This window comes from Thunnus thynnus, chromosome 9, assembly GCF_963924715.1.
Source record: "Thunnus thynnus chromosome 9, fThuThy2.1, whole genome shotgun sequence".
Classification (NCBI taxonomy): Eukaryota; Metazoa; Chordata; class Actinopteri; order Scombriformes; family Scombridae; genus Thunnus; species Thunnus thynnus.
The window spans coordinates 28,723,215-28,741,642 of NC_089525.1; the positions used below are offsets into that span (position 1 = coordinate 28,723,215).

Sequence of the window (18,428 nt, forward strand, 5' to 3'; positions counted from 1 at the left end):
ACAGAGAGGAGGGGGTGGCAGTAGTGATGGGGGAGTCTTTCCCCTGGCTGCAGGGCTGCTTTTTTCTTAAGGTGGTCCAGAACTAAACCCCCAACCACCACCACCTCCCCTCCACCCCCCCATTCAAAAATCTACCCACGAAACTCTTCAAATGATGGGAAAATGCCCTTATCACAGAGTTATGCAAGCTGCAGGCTCATCGTTACACATTTTATTTCCTCTGATGACATGCGTAAATGCGTAATGGGAACATTCCACAGAGGAGAAGACATCCTGTTGATGTTATCTCCCTTAATTGTCCATAAAAACACGTTGTCTGTGCAGACAGCGGTTTCAAAAAGAGGTCCCAGAACCATCTTTGGAAGTAACCCATGAGTTCCTAAGTTAAATTTACTTCACTTCTTTGGCTCTAAGAATAATTGAATATGTGATGTGAAAGTAAATACAACAGACATGATTAACTGAATACTAAAGCCTGTTAAGGACCCTTGAATGTCCCTGAAGCTCTGTTCAGGAAGGATTATCATTAGGCTATAAAAAAAATTATCAATTCTAGACGAATCTTTAATTTCTTAGCAAAACATTTTTCTTCCTTAATCTATATATTTCTTAAAAGTCTCTGAATCCCTCATCTAAAAATATATATTTCATTACAAGTTGAAGATAGCTTTAATTTTTCCACATCAAAACTTCAGTCATAAACATGACTTTCAGTTATGAAAAAGGTTCATTAAACTTCTGAAGCAAGACTGTGAAGATGCCTTTATCACTGTATCATTAGTTTATTTGTAGTAATAAAATACTTTCAGTGTCTATAACAGCTCATATGTGTATGAAGCAATGTGGCATTTAAGATAATGTTCCAGCAGCAGTTCACAAAACGATTCAAATAAGGATACATTTAAGAAAAGGGGCTTTTTCAATTTCTGTTTGCCCCGTGTATGTAGCTATGGCTTAGTACCAAATATAGAAAATCAGCAAGTATATAAATAAATGTGGCGTTTATTGCGTCACTATTAGTCATATTAACCTTATTCACTTCATTATTCATAGCCCACAAGACCGGAAACTAGTGTTTTTTCCTCCCTGAGCCCCCTCGTCGAGCCAACTCAAAAGACAAAGCCGTTCCACCTTAACTAGTGCACACATCTCTATCGCCCGGCCTTCCACATCTGCCCAATGAATCAGGAGCGGATGCGATGTATCCTTTTTCAGTGGAGTGAATGGCCAATGGGAGTTGGCTTGTCGAGCAAACACTGAGCCCTGCGTTCTCATTCATTCAGTGCTGAACAGGCCCGCAGAGCTGGAGAGAGCGCACCGCGATCTGCGACCCGACGACGCTTTTTGCACAAGAGCGCAGATTCCCCGCAACAATAAGTAACAGCCAGAACTTAAACTCAACTCTCAACAGATACTCGAAGAGGAGAAACTCTTGGATATAAGCTCAATCGTCTTTAATTTTATTTCTCCGAGACGTTGTTTTCGCTATTTTTATTTTACAACAATTCCTACGGGACTTCTATTACTGGGTTGTCTTGCCTAGAGATCGGCCTCCAAGTGCGCAGCAGTTCTCCGGGTGCTTTCCTTCCCTCCCTACTCCATCAGTGCTCCTTCGTGGATTTATTTTGTCGTATCCTGGGACGAATGCATGCGTAACCCGCGCTGAACTTTTCTTTAAAACTGACCGAGAAAAGGGAATAACGCAAAGGGATACACTCGCACTTGGATTAACAGACTGTGAATGTATGCCTCATAGTCTACGTTTGGACATTGCCCCTTCCCTTTGGATGGAGTTTTGGTAGGCTATTTGGTTGATGGATTCGACGTTATGGATGGTTGCATATAGGTACGTATCCTCTTAACTGTTTTACACTTGTTTTACGCATATTAGTTGGGTTTACAGTATTTGTTGCCCGATAGTAGCGCACGTAGCGACGTAGTATGCGCCGCTGTAGCGATGTATATGTTTCGTTAGACTGGTGCACAAAGTCTAAGACTTTCCGTGGCATTTTCTATGCGTATGGCACGTAAAAAAACACCCGCAGTGGGTTAAAATCATCGCGATTAGTTGATGAAGTTGATGGATTTCCATGCCTGTGTCCTTCCGTGGCTCCGCTGTAACAAACACCCCTCCCCCACGGCGGTTGTTTTCATTCATAAGTTTTTCCCCGTCTATTTGGATGCGTCCTCTAATGTCTCTTGATCTCCGGCTCTGTGGGTTTTATAGGATCCTGGTTTTATTACTGCGCACGACGTCTTCTCCTTTGAACGCGCTCCGTGCGGATAATCCTACTTATAGCCTAGTGCGCCCTTTGACGGGTACACTATTAAAAATAAGCGTTTGTTTATTTGCAAAGCACAAAAAGCAGCAAAATCGATCACTTCGGCTGCAGCGTCTCTTCCCGTGAGGTTTGATGTGTTTTACAGGGCAGCCAGGCTTTATGTTTTTGCAAACTATGTAGGTTTTGGCCTCGTGCAGGTCGGCTTTGCTTCATAACATCTCCGATAACCCGAACCCATATTCATGGTGGTGTTTATGGCATACACACGCGTATTAGACAAATTATTTGCTCCAGATAATCTCGAAAATATGTCTTGCTTTAGTTTGAGGTGAAGTTTAAATCCGAAAACTTTCTAGCGCTCGGCTCGTTTTTCTACTAAAGTCTGAGTTTTGTCGGAACTTGGTCTGACCTTAGTTTTTTTTGCTCTACTTTTGTCCCCATTTCCCTGAAATCCTTTTTGGTGTAGTAATAGAATACTAAGCGAGGCAGCTCATTTAGTTCCCTTGGATCGTGTCCTCATTTCGTCGCCGCGGTGCATTTAAATGTTAACTAGTCATACAAATGTAAATGAGGAGGGGAAGTATTTGTAGGCCCTACTGAAGTTTAGATGTGTGCGTATTGGGGAGGAAGGTACAAAAAGTCTTGTTAATAGTCAACTTTTTTCCCGGGTTGCCTCACTTAACGGGATCAAAAGTGACATATTGTCATGTTGACAGGATGAAAACAGTGAGTCTGGGTAGTTGTTAAAAAGCCTACACCTTCAAATATTAAAATTAATCTTGTTGCTCATTTCACTGTTATAATCTTATCATGTGTTATTTTCCCAGTTTTAGTATACTTGTAATTATATTACTGTATAGCAATAATTAGATTAGCAATAATGCAGTTTTTCTTTTCACTTGGTTACGTATATGAAATGTCCTGGGAACTGTGTTAACCCCTCTCCTATCAGGACAGTGTCTGTTTGCCAGTTATGCCATGTTTTGGCTCTCTCTGATGATGTCCCCTCCCTCCCTGCCTCTCCTTTGTCTCTCCCCGGCCTCTCTTCCCCCTCTGGCAGGTTTTCCGATGCATGCCAAGTCCACGGTGAATGTCGGAAGTGGTGATCCCCCCAGATGGAGCTCCAAAGTCAACATGGCCCCGGCGGTTCATTAGTGGTGATCCAGCAGCCTTCCCTAGAGAGCCGGCAGAGGTCGGATTACGAGCGGGAGCTCCAGCATGCCGCCATTCTCTCCCTGGACCAAATCAAGGCCATCCGCTCCAACAACGAGTACACTGAGGGGCCCTCGGTGGTACGGAGGCCCCCTGCACCCCGCATGGCCCCCAGGCCGCAGGACAAGCAGGAGAGAACTCACGAGGTCATCCTCGTCAATGTGAACAACAATTATGAGCACCGGCCGTCAGGTCATCACCATCATGTCGGGGGCGGCATGGTGGTTGTGGCTGGGGGACAGCAGTATGGCGGGTCCCGGGCGCCGGGGCTCAGCCGCTCCACTAGCACAGGAAGTGCCGCCAGTTCAGGGAGCAACAGTAGTGCCTCCTCTGAGCAGGGACTTTTGGCACGCTCGCCCCCCACCAGGCCCGGCATGAACTTACAGCACCACCACAGAGCAGAGCGGCCTGTTAGGACTCAGCCCAAGCCCAAGGCCCTTTTACAGCCCCAGCAGGGACCTCACTTCCACCAGCCTCCACTAGAGGCTCCACTCAAGCCCCCGGGCAAAGGGAAATCAGACTTTTCTGGCTCTGGCAACGGGGTGGTGGCTGCTGCCGGGCACCAGTTCATCTGTGAGCGTTGTGGGAAGTGCAAGTGCAGTGACTGCACGGCTCCTAGGAGCCTGCCTTCATGTCTGGCGTGCAACGGCCAGTGCCTTTGCTCTGCTGAGAGCGCGCTGGAGCACGGCACGTGCATGTGCCTGGTCAAAGGCATCTTCTACCACTGCTCCAATGATGATGAGGGGGACTCGTGTGCTGACCACCCCTGCTCACTGTCACGTTCCCACTGCTGCTCTCGTTTCCTGTGCATGGGATTAATGTCGGTACTCTTCCCCTGTCTGCTATGCTACCCGCCTGTCAAGGGGTGTCTGAAGGCGTGCCAGGGCTGCTACGACCGGGTTAACAGGCCTGGCTGTCGCTGCAAGAACTCCAACACTGTCTATTGCAAACTGGAGAACTGGCCCCCACAGACCCAAGAAAAACCTTCCTGATCACCCCTGTGTGTTTGTGATTGCGTGTGCGCGGGAGACTCTTGATGTGGATCTTATGATGACAATGATAATGATGATGATAGTCACAAATTAATGTTTATCAAACATTCTAAGCACCTCCCACCTGCCTCCCCTCCTCGCTGCGGAACCCTAAGGAGCTAAGCAAAGGAGTAACGAAAACCACTCAATTTTTATTTTTATTTTTTCTGGATCAGGACCATGTTTTTACAGACCAGTGTTTGCCTTAACTGTTTCTATGTCTATCCTCAGCTCCTCATTAACACTATTTTTTTATATATATATGAAAAAGTTTTTCTTCCGTTTTAGGTAGGCAGTTTCCTCTGGGTCTCTGTGCCCGGTGGGAGCTGCCTCTTACCAAATCTGTGAAGGACGATCTACTATAGGGCAATTATGTAGCTGTTACCTGGTATTCATAGCAAGCAGGTATGTTTGAATTATTGGTTGCTACCACACTAAAACCGTGGTTCCTATGCTCATGTTGCATTAACGAAAGCACATCCATCTCATAGTATTTTTTTTCTCCACTTGGATATGTTTCTCTTCTTCCACCCATCTGAACTCTTCATACACATTCTGTGGCATTCTCCCATGTTTTGTTTTGTTTTGTTTTCTTTATTTTGTGTAAATTGTATGCTCAAAATCCATAAGAGGAATTCTGGCTATTTTTTAAAGAAAAATGTCTGTTAAAACATTTTTTTTTTGTTGTAAAAAATATTTATTATGTGAAGCTCTATTATTTTATGATATTTATTGCAAGAGACAGTCTTAAATTTACTCATGTCTGAATATAACAAAATATCAAATACTTACTGAAAAATTAAAGGGTGGCACAAAAGAAAACTATGTTAACTTTAATGCAGAAAATATATTAATTAATGAAAAAATAGCTCTGTCTGGTGTCCTGATTGTGCTGTTGAGAAACAGCGAGCAGTTTGAGGAATGAAAGGTCTGACTGATGGCTGATTTAAAGGGAATACCGGTCTGTTTCTGAGTTTGGGTTCATTGGCGAACAGCAAATCACTGTTTTCTGCGTGTGTGTGTGTGTGTGTTCATGATGGGTGTGGAATTCCTGGTAAAAATTTTCAGCAGTGAGTAGAAACAGCTTGTAGCTCAAAATGTGACTGTTTACATTCTTGGAGGGCTTCTTTGCTGCGATTCTCCTCGGTAACCTTGAAAGCTAAACAATACAGGTCATTGACACGATTAGCCCCGAAGCTGTTAGCATCAACAGAGCCTCCACGTTTCCATGAGTTATGCTCACAGGAAGTCTCCTTCTAAACCCCCCACTCCAGTCACCAGCCAACAAGTCACCACAAAACTATGCACTGTAGTTTATTCCCTGGGCTTTAACGCGGCTAGATCGGGATGTTCCCAAACTCCCAAATGGTCTCCATATTGTGGAGCCCAACAGTGTGTGCCTTGAGAAATGGGAACAACCATTACGAGTAGCTGGGGCCACCTGTTCAAAGATAATAAACCAGGGCTATCAATGCTGGGCTTTTATGGCGTGGTTCCTGCACTAAAGGCAACGACAGCGGCAAATCCAGCCCCCACCCCAACCCACACTCCCCCATTTGGCCGCCTCTTTTTGTCAGTGAATTTATCACTTGGGAAGTCCGCTGACCCCCTACCCCCACTGACACCCACCCAGCCCTCCACCTCCGGGCCCCCAGGGGATGAGATCATCACTGTGAAAGTTGGTTGGTCAGCCAGAAATGCCAACAGTTGGGGAAATACAAACTGTGACCAGGAAATTCTCTAGGACAAAGGAAAAAATATACTGCGGCTTTGGTTTGGAAAGCTGCAGCGTTGGCAAGAAAACACAACCGTGTTTATAATCAGCTACATGTGACGGTGGTGCCCTCAGGTGCTGTGTGCAACAGGCTTGGGATCTTTGGATTCAGAGTTTTGCTAAATGGGAATGTGAAGCTCTTGATCAGTTAGAGCCCTACATTAAAAGCTGAAGTGGTTGTGAGTAGTTAAGGTTTGGTTTAAACACTTCACAGATGAGAAGCTAATGGTAAACATGAGCACAAAGGAAGTATCTAGTTGCTTTTGTCATTAAGCTGACCAGGCTTTCACTAAGACTTGACTAGCATACAGTCTTATTGCAGTTTGTCAGCAGTTTGCATTAAATGAACCATCCCTCCAAATGGGCCTTCTGTACTTAATGTGCTTTTCTTTCCCTTTTTGGTGGAATGTACCTTTTGTTGCCCTGAATAGTTAAGAGTGGATTAGCGATGTCAATTTCCTGTTACCTTTCAGAGCTGCAATTCGAGCCCCATTTGCTTCTGGCTCCTGGATGATAGCAAACAATGGGAGGCCTCTTTTTTCAGGTTTCACTATAGTTCCCCTGTACAGATGAGGGGGGGTGGAAGAGATCTAAACTGTATTCAGAAGGCGGCGAACAGGAAGACAGTGTTTACTTGATATTTTCCAGCCTAAGCCAAATAAGGAAATAGATCCTACTCCCACCATTTCCAAAACTTGGCTCTGTTAAGTCCTCAACATGTCTCTTAAATCTCTGATCTAATCGGCGGGGGTGTCTAAAATAACATTTTAAGGCCTCTGAATAGTTTCTTTCACTTTTCAGTCACCCTGCCACGTGAACTGCTCTGTAACTGCATCATATTTTACACATCACGGGACTACCACTCCACTGCGAAAAAAGTGAAATCTGAGTCACTATTAAGTAATTCAATGGTATAAATGGTCACAACCCCCCTCCTCCTCCTCCTCCTCTTTGCACTTGTTTCAGAGTAAATTTAGCAGCTCCACACACCCACGTAATGCTATTTGGAGTTGTCAGGCTTGGCGGGTCCCTTGTTGCAGCTTTGGGTTTTTTGGGGCCATGCAAGTGCAAACACACATGACTACCAAGTGAGTCATGGTGGAACCTCCAACCCACACATCCTACTGGGGCAGTCCTTTTCTTAGCCAGGGCACCGCTGCCGGCACGGCCGCGGTGGAGCAGGATACTCTATAAACAGTCATCGTCCTCCAAAGCATTCATCACCAAAAGGCCTGCTTCAGCTTTCCTCCGCCTCCTCATCTGGTTTTCATTATTTCCCCTCATGGCATATAAATAGAAATTAGCAATCAGGGGAAACGTGGGGATGGTGGATTTTGGAGAGGAAGGCGGCCTTTTTGGACATCAGCATGATGACCAAAGTTTATGGAAGTTATCTCCTTAGATATTTGGTTTTTGGATGATCTCGGTGTGCTGGAGCGACATGTGAGATCTGATGTGTTTAGAAACCCCTCCAACATCCACACTCGGCCTCCACAGGATTAAAATGACATTAAAAAAATATTAGATAGACATAAAACATTCTAGTACAGGTTTTGGTAATGTCACTACTATAATTCACTGTGTCCAAAATACCAGGAAAACACAGTACATTGGCTGTTGTCGGGCGAAAACCTTGTATATCCACAATGTAAACATCTTAGTAAATAAGAAAAGCAGCCTTGTGTTTGCCTCGACCACCATGCATCTCAGAGTTTATGTAACAGGTTTTAAAAGGGTTTGGTTTGGAGAATTCTCTCAACCCACAGAGGAACATGTAATCCTTCAATTTTACTTAAAACATGAAAATCCCCCTCAACTTGGAGATGTGATATTTTCACCTAACAGAGATGGTATTATAAAGACTGTTCTTGGCATGACAACAGAAAGGCCAACAGATTTTGTGGTGCTCAGAGAGGTAGCCATCAACTGAAAAAGGTAAACATGATTATAACTGCTGTTCCCCTGATTGACTTCTACACTCTGACAGAACTGGTTCTGTGCGAAAAGTAGATCAAGGAAATCTTGTGGAGGGATGTCCTGAAAGATTAGATAATTCCTTGCAAATACAAATTAACTTGACCGCAGCATTTTAGTAGTAAGGTGAACTCTTTCAGGTGTAAAGGGTCAGATCACCCAAATTACAAAAAAAGAAATATATCATTAATAGTTTGGGTGTTGTTTGTCCAGGTTTTTAAGATATCTGCCTCTGAGATTTCTGCTTCCACCGGAATGAAGTGAAGGTATAAGAATATAATTTCATTTGCAGTGCTCAATGCACTGAAAAAACACATTTTAAAAAACCCAACAGCAACAGTCTTTCAGAAACAATGCCCTGGTTACTCTGGGTTAGAAAAGAATCATTACTCAAGAAAGCTGTTTACAATGTATTCTGTAGATTGTCCAGAGGGACATTGTTTTTTTGAATGAGATACATTTTTAAAGTGTAATTTTACTGTGAACACCATAAATAAAATCTTCCATTGCATTGGGGTTGAAGCAGAAATCTGAGAAACAGATATCTTCAAACCCTATGCAAATAAAACCAAACCTATATGCATGGCTACATAGGTAAGTGCAAAAAATGTTTATTGTTCTTCATTTGGGTGACTGACACCGGAGAAAACCACATTTAGATGCTACTGGCTGCTTCCTGTTTGTCAGACGAGCACTGTGTCAGAGGACAGACAGTCATTTAGCAGCCTCCTTCCTCCACAGGAGCCATAAAGGGCCTGTAGGGACGACCCAGTGTTTTATCAGGTGTTGAGGGCTATTGAAGATGGAGGTGTTTCATTGGGGCTTGAGCCTCTTAAGCATTTGCTCCTGGGTACACACAACCACCCACCCACAGGAACTGAGTGTAAAAATTTCACACCCCCCTCTTTACCTGCTATGTGTCTATGCAGCGTTACTAGCTATCTGATACCACATTCTTTTCCAAGCCCCCTTCCTGTCTCTTGTCTTTGTCTGCCATTTTATGGACAAAGGCCAGTTGGAGGGGATGATGATGATGATGAGAAGGAGGAGGAGGAGGCCCATGGATCAATACAATACACGACCCTTAGCAATCATTACAAAAGACTCCTTTTGTAATTAATGGCCAGGCGTTATTTCGGCTACAGACAAGATTTGCTGTTGATCAATGGCTCCTATTTTATCAGAACGATTGACTCATCAGTATTCAAAGTGTCACTTCCTTCCTGCAAAGTTAGCGCAAAAAGCCTTTGCCAGCTCTCACAGGCACCAATAGACTAGCTTGTGATTTTGTATTCTGCTCGCTAATTAAATCAGCGGGGTGTTTGTCTCAGTGTTGCTCTTATTGGAGACTGTTGCTGTTAAACAGACAGTTGTCAAGAGTCGTTAAATTTGATCCCAGAATACTCTCAAAATGGTTCATGAGATACAGAGAGACTATATTTTATTGTAGGAGATATTTCAAAATGACAACAACGTGAGAGAATGACAGAAAACAGAGTCTGCCTTCCATAAAAATCACCTCTTGACAATAAAAAAATAAAAAGAACCTTGAGAAGTACACAAAAAAATCCAGTATCCACGTTGAAGAACATTTCAAATACATACAGCTGTGTCTCCAAGCTGCTTTAACTTTTTCTCACATAGCCTAACTCTGACAAGATCACGTCCTTGTTCCTCTTTTAACTGCCCCAGGGGACAGTTTTGTGTGTTTGCTGCATTCCAGGCCCCCTGCAACCACTTTTGTTCTGTTTTTCCCTTCGATATCTCAACCGAGAACACCAAAAAGCATCTCATACGCACATGATATAGATAGCTAGAAAGATAGATTGATGGATTGATAGATGGATTTGTGTGTGTGTGTGTGTGTGTTTGCAAGGAAGAAGAGGAAGCTTGCTCTTTCTTTATCCCCCCTTTCCTCCGCCTCTTTTCTTTTTCTTTTTTTTTTTTTTTTTTTTTTTTTGAGATTAGACTATGCATCCAGACAGATGGTTCCCGTCTGCTGGCTTTTTTCAATTCACTTCCTCCCCTCACAGACAGCCACCCTTCCCCCCTCACGCTCTCTCTCCCTCCCTCCTTTCCTCCCCTCTCCTTCTCTCCCTCTCTCTCTCTCTCTCTCTCTCTCTCTCTCTCTCTCTCTCTCTCTTTCTCCCCCTTCCCCCCTCCAACGGCTCCTCTGTTATGTGGCTGGAAATAATCTTTTATTGCCCAGTTGTTCGGAAGTGACCTCCTGCCCTTGATTAGATAGGGCCAAGTCCTATCACACGATTGTGTTTGAGCTGGCGGGCCGACCCCCCCTCCTACTGTCACACACACACACACACACACCATAGTCACCCCCCCCCCCACACACACACTCACACACACACACTCACACACTAGCCCCATCCTTTCTCCAACCCCCTGTCCCTCTCTCACTGCTGGGGCCTTGGTGATCCTCTGTGAGGGGACAACAATGGGGGGCTTTAGTCCCATCCGGCTCTTCTCGGCTGGGGGGCAACAGGGTGGGGGTCATGAGGGACTTTCTTTTTTTTTTCATCAGTCAGCCAGTCACCGGGTGGAAGTTGCAACCCCTCCTCCCTCCCTCCCCACCAAAACCTCCATCCCATCCCCAGTATGATGGTTAACCTCCCAGTTGCTGGTTTGCTCACCCTTTGACCCTCCAAACCCTCCTCCTCCTTCCTTTCCTGATGACCCCCACCCTCAAGAGTCTCCCCAGACACAGATAGATAGGCTTTAATCTTCCACACTATCAGTGGACCTTTGAGCCTGCTGTGTGGTCGACCGACAGGTGGGCTTGCTGAGATATTTCGGTCTTTGTTGAGTTTTGGATCAGGCTGGTTTTGATCCTGTTAAAGACCTACGCGCCCTCCAAAAATTCAACATGGTCAGAGAGAAAGTTTTTCTCCTCTCTGTCTGGTCTGGGATCAGTTAAAGCTCTTTTGGGGCCAACAAAAGGGAGCTCCTTTCAAGAAAAAAAAAAAAAAGTGAATGTACTTGTATATGATCAGATGATTACAGTTTGGATGCCAACTTTTCTTAAAAAACGTCATTATTTTCTTGCAGATCATGAGGTCATATAGCCTAATCAGAGTCCTTAGATTTAATCTTCTAAAACATTTTCAAAGGGTTCACAAGTCACGTCACATTTTTATCCATTTGCATCAATTATTCAATCACTCTTTATTGCATAACACATTTCACGCAAGTTAGTGCAGCTGAAAATGCTTTACAGGTGACTGACTAACTAATACAAAGACTAATAGCCTATTAAAGGACGGTCACACCAGAAAGTGGCAAATTAGTCTGCACTTCTTTGCAAAATATGTGGTACAAGAAGCTTGGTGACGTATTGACTAATCACAGGGCTGGTTGATGAAGTACTGTAGCTGGCCAGCCAGGAACACACACCAGTCAGTCACTGTAGCTCTCCATGCAAGCTAGCTCATAAACTGTTACTTAGCAAGCTATTTAGCATGGTTGCTACCCAGACAACAAGTTAACAAGTGTTTTCATGTGACGGTACATTTTGTACCATCATAACAACTATCTCATACTGATTCCTCTTTCGTGGGGCAGTTTATACTCCTATAGAGGCGATTAAAATATCTTAAATGGTGTTACACAGATAATAAGCTATGATAGCTTCCTCTGTTTTGGCCTCTCCCTCAAATGTCAGCTCATCAGGGCTATTGGTCAGTGGTGCAAACTGACGTGTCAAAGTTCACCCTTGTTGAACGCTATGGAAAAGATTTGCATGGATTGCTACAGCTCCAATAAAATGAATTGATTCATCGTAAAACTTTGCTGCTTTGAATGCGACCGGGCCTGAGGATTTAGATAGTATGATATTAACAATAAAACAACAGGAGTCAAACAGTGAGGTTGACTGATGAGTCTGCCCTCTGAATTAAATGTTTTTAGTCATAAATATTGGTAAATAAACAAGTGTTGGTGGTTTTTTCATGCCTGGTTGTAAGTCTGCTGTTATTGCAATACATTATAATTAAGGCATTTAGACAATGCTCTGATCAGCAGTGATTTACAAACTTTTGCTTTGCTTTAAATCATATTGAAGATATTTTATTGACATTCTCAAGAAGTGCACAGACCATTTCAAACACTACTGATCCCCTTGGGTACTTTCAATAGTTTCCCAATTGGAGACATGACATCTACCCACAACTTTGGCTCTTTTTCTGCTGTGGTTGTGCTCTTCAGTTGTACAACCTCACAAACTAGTTTAATCACTTTTAACACGAGACACTGCCATCAGAATACTATCTTGGTCAAAGGAACAACACTCAGAAAAAGTCAAGTCTAACTTTTTATGGAAACTATTTTTCTAACTTTAGTGTCAGTTTTACAGCAGTGCTACAACTCCAGGGGAAACACAGCCTTTTTTTTTTCCTGTGCTGTCTTGTTTGTCTCCTTGTCCTCTGGAGCTGTAAACCCATAACAAAACCCTTGGTGTCCAGTTTCACTCTGGGAATGAAGGCCAGGTTGTATGAATAGGGGAGAATAGACAGGAAGACAACTCTGATTACCTCCATAAAGGAGCTGACCTCATGTCGCTCCCTCTTTTACTTCGTCTTTTCTACCTTTCCACAAACATTTACAATTTACACTTGAGCCATTTAACTCAAATAAGAAATGTAAAGGTGTGTGATGTGTTTTACAATTTTTAGGCCTAGATATGCACTTATATACATTTATGTAAAGATATCATAGAAATCATAGAATTAAATATCACCTATAGATAATTTTATTTGCCTTATATATGTGGTTTGTCTGCATATGATCTGACTTCACAATAGTGCAAATAAAACCTGGCTGAGGATCATCATGCATGCCAAAGCAGATACATTTGTTGACCAGCGGTTCAAATGAATGGATGCTGGTCAGTGAAGATGATGGCGGTTCTGTATCAAGTTTCTTTAAAATGCTTTTAATAATCGTGCTACTGGCTGTTTACAGTCAGCCCATTACAGTGAAAGAATCAGGCCCTGTAGAAAGTTCGAGGGCATCTGCTTAGCAGGGACCCTGAACTCCTCCCTCCCCTCCCTCCAGGGTCTCCAGCCCCAAATCCAGAGCAGGGGGGTCCTGAACAGGAAGCTTAGGAGTACCCCCCTCCTTCCCCTTATCCCACCCCCTACACCCCTCCAGATCAAAGAGAAAGGACACAGAAAAGGCTTATCTGTTGTTGATTTTAGGCTTACGCTCAAGCACAGGGTTCTAGAAATGTGTCAAGGAATTATAGGGTTGGATCATTGAATCTCCTCCTTTTCATCTTTTTTTTTATGCATTTGTTCTTCCAGGTCTTTGAAACTGGGGGTGTTCTTGTACAGTTTTTCAGGGGTGCTTTAAAAGTGAAAGCAACAAGTAAGAGCAGATGAGGGGGGGAAAAAAGGCAGAGAACAAGGGCGTTAAGTGGCCAACTGAAAACAAATGCACCAAATGTGGAGGGAGAAAAAAAATAGAAAATTGTTTCCAAACTGACAACCAGGGTTGCCGTTCTCTGGCAGTATTTCGCAAGTTTGCTTCTTTGCTCACATAAAAACCCTGGAGATTTTGATCATTTCTATTCCCACTCGCCCTGGTCTTTAACATTTCAATTTCGAACTCTGCGAGAGGTATGATTCTATCTCCATCTCGTTCAATGGCTGTATTATGCCAAAGGGGAAATTGGACCTTAAGGGCAGGCACTCTCCCTGCTGTAGATCTTATTAAGTATGTCCCTCCATAATACAACCCAGCTTGACTCTTGGAGACCACACCCCTTCATAGAAACAAACCTGTCAATCACAGCTCCTGGTAAGGCTAAGACATGGTCAACTATGGCATGATTGGCACCTTGTAGGATGTGTGCAGGCTCTGAGGGAGTATACAGAAATGCTGGTGTACCACCGGGAAATTTTTTTTTCCACATCACCGCTCGGTCGGAGCGTTGTGTGTGTGCATGTGTTAAGTTGCTGAGATCCAAAGGCTGCTATTTGCCACTCAAAGCAGTTTCAGTGTAGAGAAGTAAAGCTGGATTTTGAACATTATATATTCATCGTCGTATTATGCAGATACGCAATCCTGCACACCATCATGTGGAACAGATACAACACTTCAGTGGTTTCAATACTCTCTCACTGGACCCAGATTTCCAAAGTAATTTCCCTTGCAACCCCAAACTTGTTGTTGTAGACTACTGTGCAGGCTGGTCTAATCTCTCCAGGTTTTAGAGGGTAAATCAGCAGATAAAATGTTTCATTCAGCCTTTTTAACAGAGCAGGACATCAGGAAGGTTTTACAGTATAAAGGAAGCAATTTAAACCGTAAATATTGAACTTTTGATCCAGAATATTTTCAGGACACATGTTTATCTTCTTGTAACATTTTTTGACTCACACCTTAGACCAAAAACACTGTGACACTTTTGAAATATGGCATGATTTACTCCCCATACACTTTTTGCTAGATTGCCTTTATTAGAGTGGTATGGGAGATTGTTTCCAGTTTATGGAGGTTCACACTGGTCTGCACCTTTTTGTGTGCATTCTTAGCACTTAAAATGTTTGACACATGGCACATAAATACAGCACATAGTCCATACATGGAAGTGAGCATATATCTAATAAGAAGTTTGCAATGTATTGTTAAATATATAGATAGAGTAAAAAGACTTGCAATATATGGCACAACATACAAATTATTGCCAATTTCCATTATATTGCAAATAGTATTCACATTTTTATTATAATCTCTGCTGTATTCTAGAAGAAAAATGAAAACTGTTCTGCAAAATATATGTAAATATACTTTTTAAAAATGACAATTTAATAGATACTGCATATTTGTTTGTTTAGGATATACATTTAATAGTTCAGTATATTTTTCCAATTTCTTGTTGGTTTGTTAAGCATCCAAGTAGTAAAGAAACCAGATTTTGGACGCAGCTGCTTGAACAACAAAACTAATCAGGAGTCTTTTGGCAGCAAGTATATTTTGGTCTGAAGAGACAACATTAGAAAAGAGGCAAATGTTGTATTCAACAGAAAATGTTCAGGTTTTATTGACTCCAAAAGTTTGCAGCCAGTGTGACAGATAACAGTTTATTTGATACACAAATGTGAGCAGCATGTGGTGCTTGGTGGGTGGTGATTTTCATCCTGTGTGACACTGATGCTACAAATGGATGCGGTGATGACATGAAAGTCACTTTGGAGTTTCACCAGTTTGCCTAAACTGTTGTTAATACCTACATTTACAATGATGTTTATTCCTGCTCATATAGTTTCATCTCCAACAAGCCCAACAGGCACTGGGAAGCAGATGGAAAAAATAGCTGTCACGCAGGGGCCTATAGCTTTTTGTCTGCATCTGTTCCCGGGTCCTGCTCTGGAGACAGCCAGCTGTGGAGGCCGTGTGAGAAGTTGAAAGGAAACTTCAGCTGCCCTGTGAATCTCACACCATTACTCAGGATGAATCAAAAGAGGAACACTTTGTTCGAACAAAAGGAAAGTGAGAGAACGTGAGAGAGGAAGAGAGAGTGAACGAAAAAGTGAAACCAGCTGTCTGGAAGTGCCTCATCTTTACGACGGTACAGCAGCGCATGCTCATAACCGCGTCCATGTTTGGCCACAATCAAATGCTCAATTTGTCTTTACAGGAATATCAGAGATGTTCTGCCAAGGTTGATTTTTGAGGGGAGGGGGGTCCAAGTCAGGCTGCTCTCTTGTATTTGGGCCTTTAAAATATATATGAGGTGTAGCTAGTGTAGACAACAAAGGCCCCCTCTAATTCTTTCCTTTCCTGAGGGGGTAGAGAACACACTGCGCCCACATCAAGCCTCCAGACTTACCCCCACCATGCTATACAGGTGCAACTTTAAAAGAGTTCTCATTCAAGGTCGGCTGGACGCCTGAAGTAAAAAAAAAATCCCCTCTATGTGTCTCTGCTTGTGTTTTTTCTTCTGTGTCTTTTCCCAGCACTCTTTTACTCTCATGTGAAGATTGCAAGGTCAGGGAAATATTTTGTTGCATCTGATGCCAGGGCACTATGACTCTGACTTTTGCACCCCGTACTATCGGTTGCATGTCATGATGATGATTGAAGAATGAGGCTCTTTGTATGTTGTTCTGGCCAGGAGATAGAGCTTTTTCTTTAAATCACAGAGAACAGTACGAGGGAAAAAACACATTGATCAAAGCATTCTCTATTGTTTTATAAAGGAAACAGGAAAAAATGTCGACGTGCACCAATACGCGTCAATCAAACCGTGAGCCCAGAATGTTGCCAATTAAATATAACAAGAAGACAATGAAAAAACATCGATCAAAGGAACTGCATCCTACTAAATTTGGATTCATAATGAAATTTTTTATAAACTCCTAAACATAAAACTTCAAATTCAGCCTAAACCTGCAAGAAGTCTTTCTAGAGTGTAAATTTGCCTTAAAAAAATGCCTAAAAATGCAAAACGTCAATAGCAACCCCCACTTATACACAGATGGACTGCAGTATAGATAAGAGCAGAGAGACACAGAAACAAATTGAGAAAAGACAATGACAGAGACGGAGAGGCAACGTTTTGCTTCACAAAAGACTTTTCGTGATTGAACGTTACTGACAGATTCTGAAGAGCTCAAACACTGAACAGAGACACAAATTACCGCCTGTCTTCCCCTGCAAGTGCTCTTCAGCTTTGCCTCATAATCTGAAGATGTGCAGACCGATGATGTCAGTCCCGCTACTCCAAGGTATTCTTTGGACTTTTTGTTCACAATCACCGATCCAAGTTACACAAAACAAAGTTGTCAGGATGTCATTTAAATGGCAATAAATCGTCTCGATTAGGTGAAATTTTAGCTCATCATGCTAAAGGTTGCTGTTCTTCTCAGACGCTGTACCAGACATGTTGATCTATTACTGACCTAAATAGGTCTATAAAACAGATAAGGGTATCTTGCATCCTCAGGAAATACACCCCATAAATACTGTAAAAGTTTACAGCCGTTAAAAGTGAATAACAAACTTGCAAAGGTCATTGATTGAACCACATTGTTCATTGTGATTATTTGTATTTTTAAAAGTCTGACAGGATGATTTCTTAGTGTTTGTTTTCCCCAAAGATATTACTAAAAAAAAGAGTGAATGGATGAAAAAGTAACTTCATGTCTTGATGTTTTTTTGAATAATTTTATTTTCAAGTAAGGACTGACAAATCTGCTGACACGTTTCAACACGTTCCCTTTTTAAAGGAGACATGATGCAAACAGAAGGGATATAATATAGAATAAAATAAAATTATGAATACATAATTGATTGAAGTTGCACCCAACTGAAATTCAGCACAGAAGTGCACCTGTTTCCCACTGTGAAGTATTATTTCCTATTTATCACCTCATCATGCTGAATTTAATAATTATGCAATTCATCATTTTCCAGACTGGAAGCTCAGACAATGACAACTAGCCTTGAATGGTAATGAGACAGGCTAATCAACAGTCAGCTATTATAAACCAAAGGTCACGCTCCCTGCAGAGGAAGTGCACCGCTATCATCAATCTGGTCAGAAGGGCCTGCATGAGAAAGGAGCTGGAGGTCGTGGGCGGGGTTAAAAGTTTAGTGCACTGTAGGTGCCAAACAGTACGTTCAATACCTCCACACCCCGCCGCCACCGCAATCTACATGTCAATGGACCCTGCTTGTTGACTTGGTGTGTTCCACTTCCACAGAAGCCTCTTGTAGCTTTGTTGTCGTTTATCATTTCTTCTTTGTCATCCCCCTTTTTGCTTCCTCTCCTCAGTTTTGACCAACTTGGCTGTCTGATTCAAGAGGGAGGGAGGTCTGCTGGGAGAGGAATGGGTGATGGGGTGGTGGGTTGAAGAGGGAGGAGGAGGAGGAGGAGGAGGAGGATGGGGGGTAGGGGGGTAAGACACATTGAGTTTGCCAAGTCAGGCAGAACGATCGACAGGAAGCCAGGCAGGAAGGAAGACGAGCCTCTCCCCATGAAGTGCCATTGTTTATGTGACGTGACTTGAAGCGGCCAAAAGTGACTGGTGGTGGGCTCCTCTGCTGCTCTGACCCACTTCTCAGAGTGGCACAAAACACTCAGCCTGCAGATGGAAAATACAAAAGAGAATCACTGCAATACAAAATTTGATCCAG

The 18,428-nt window shown here is 42.9% G+C and overlaps 1 protein-coding gene across 1 annotated transcript; it reads left to right on the forward strand.

The window, feature by feature from the left end:
- Positions 1-1,134: 1,134 nt before the first annotated feature.
- spry1 (sprouty homolog 1, antagonist of FGF signaling (Drosophila)) lies at positions 1,135-6,660 on the forward strand. Its single transcript, XM_067599977.1, has 2 exons — positions 1,135-1,846; positions 3,343-6,660. Exon 2 carries the CDS (start codon positions 3,398-3,400, stop codon positions 4,484-4,486), a length of 1,089 nt encoding a protein of 362 aa, XP_067456078.1. The 5' UTR covers positions 1,135-1,846; positions 3,343-3,397; the 3' UTR covers positions 4,487-6,660.
- The last annotated feature ends 11,768 nt before the right edge of the window (positions 6,661-18,428 follow it).

Excerpts from the sequence above, each read along its gene's own strand:
- spry1 (XM_067599977.1), top strand. The coding sequence starts at position 3,398 with ATGGAGCTCCAAAGTCAACATGGCCCCGGCGGTTCATTAGTGGTGATC.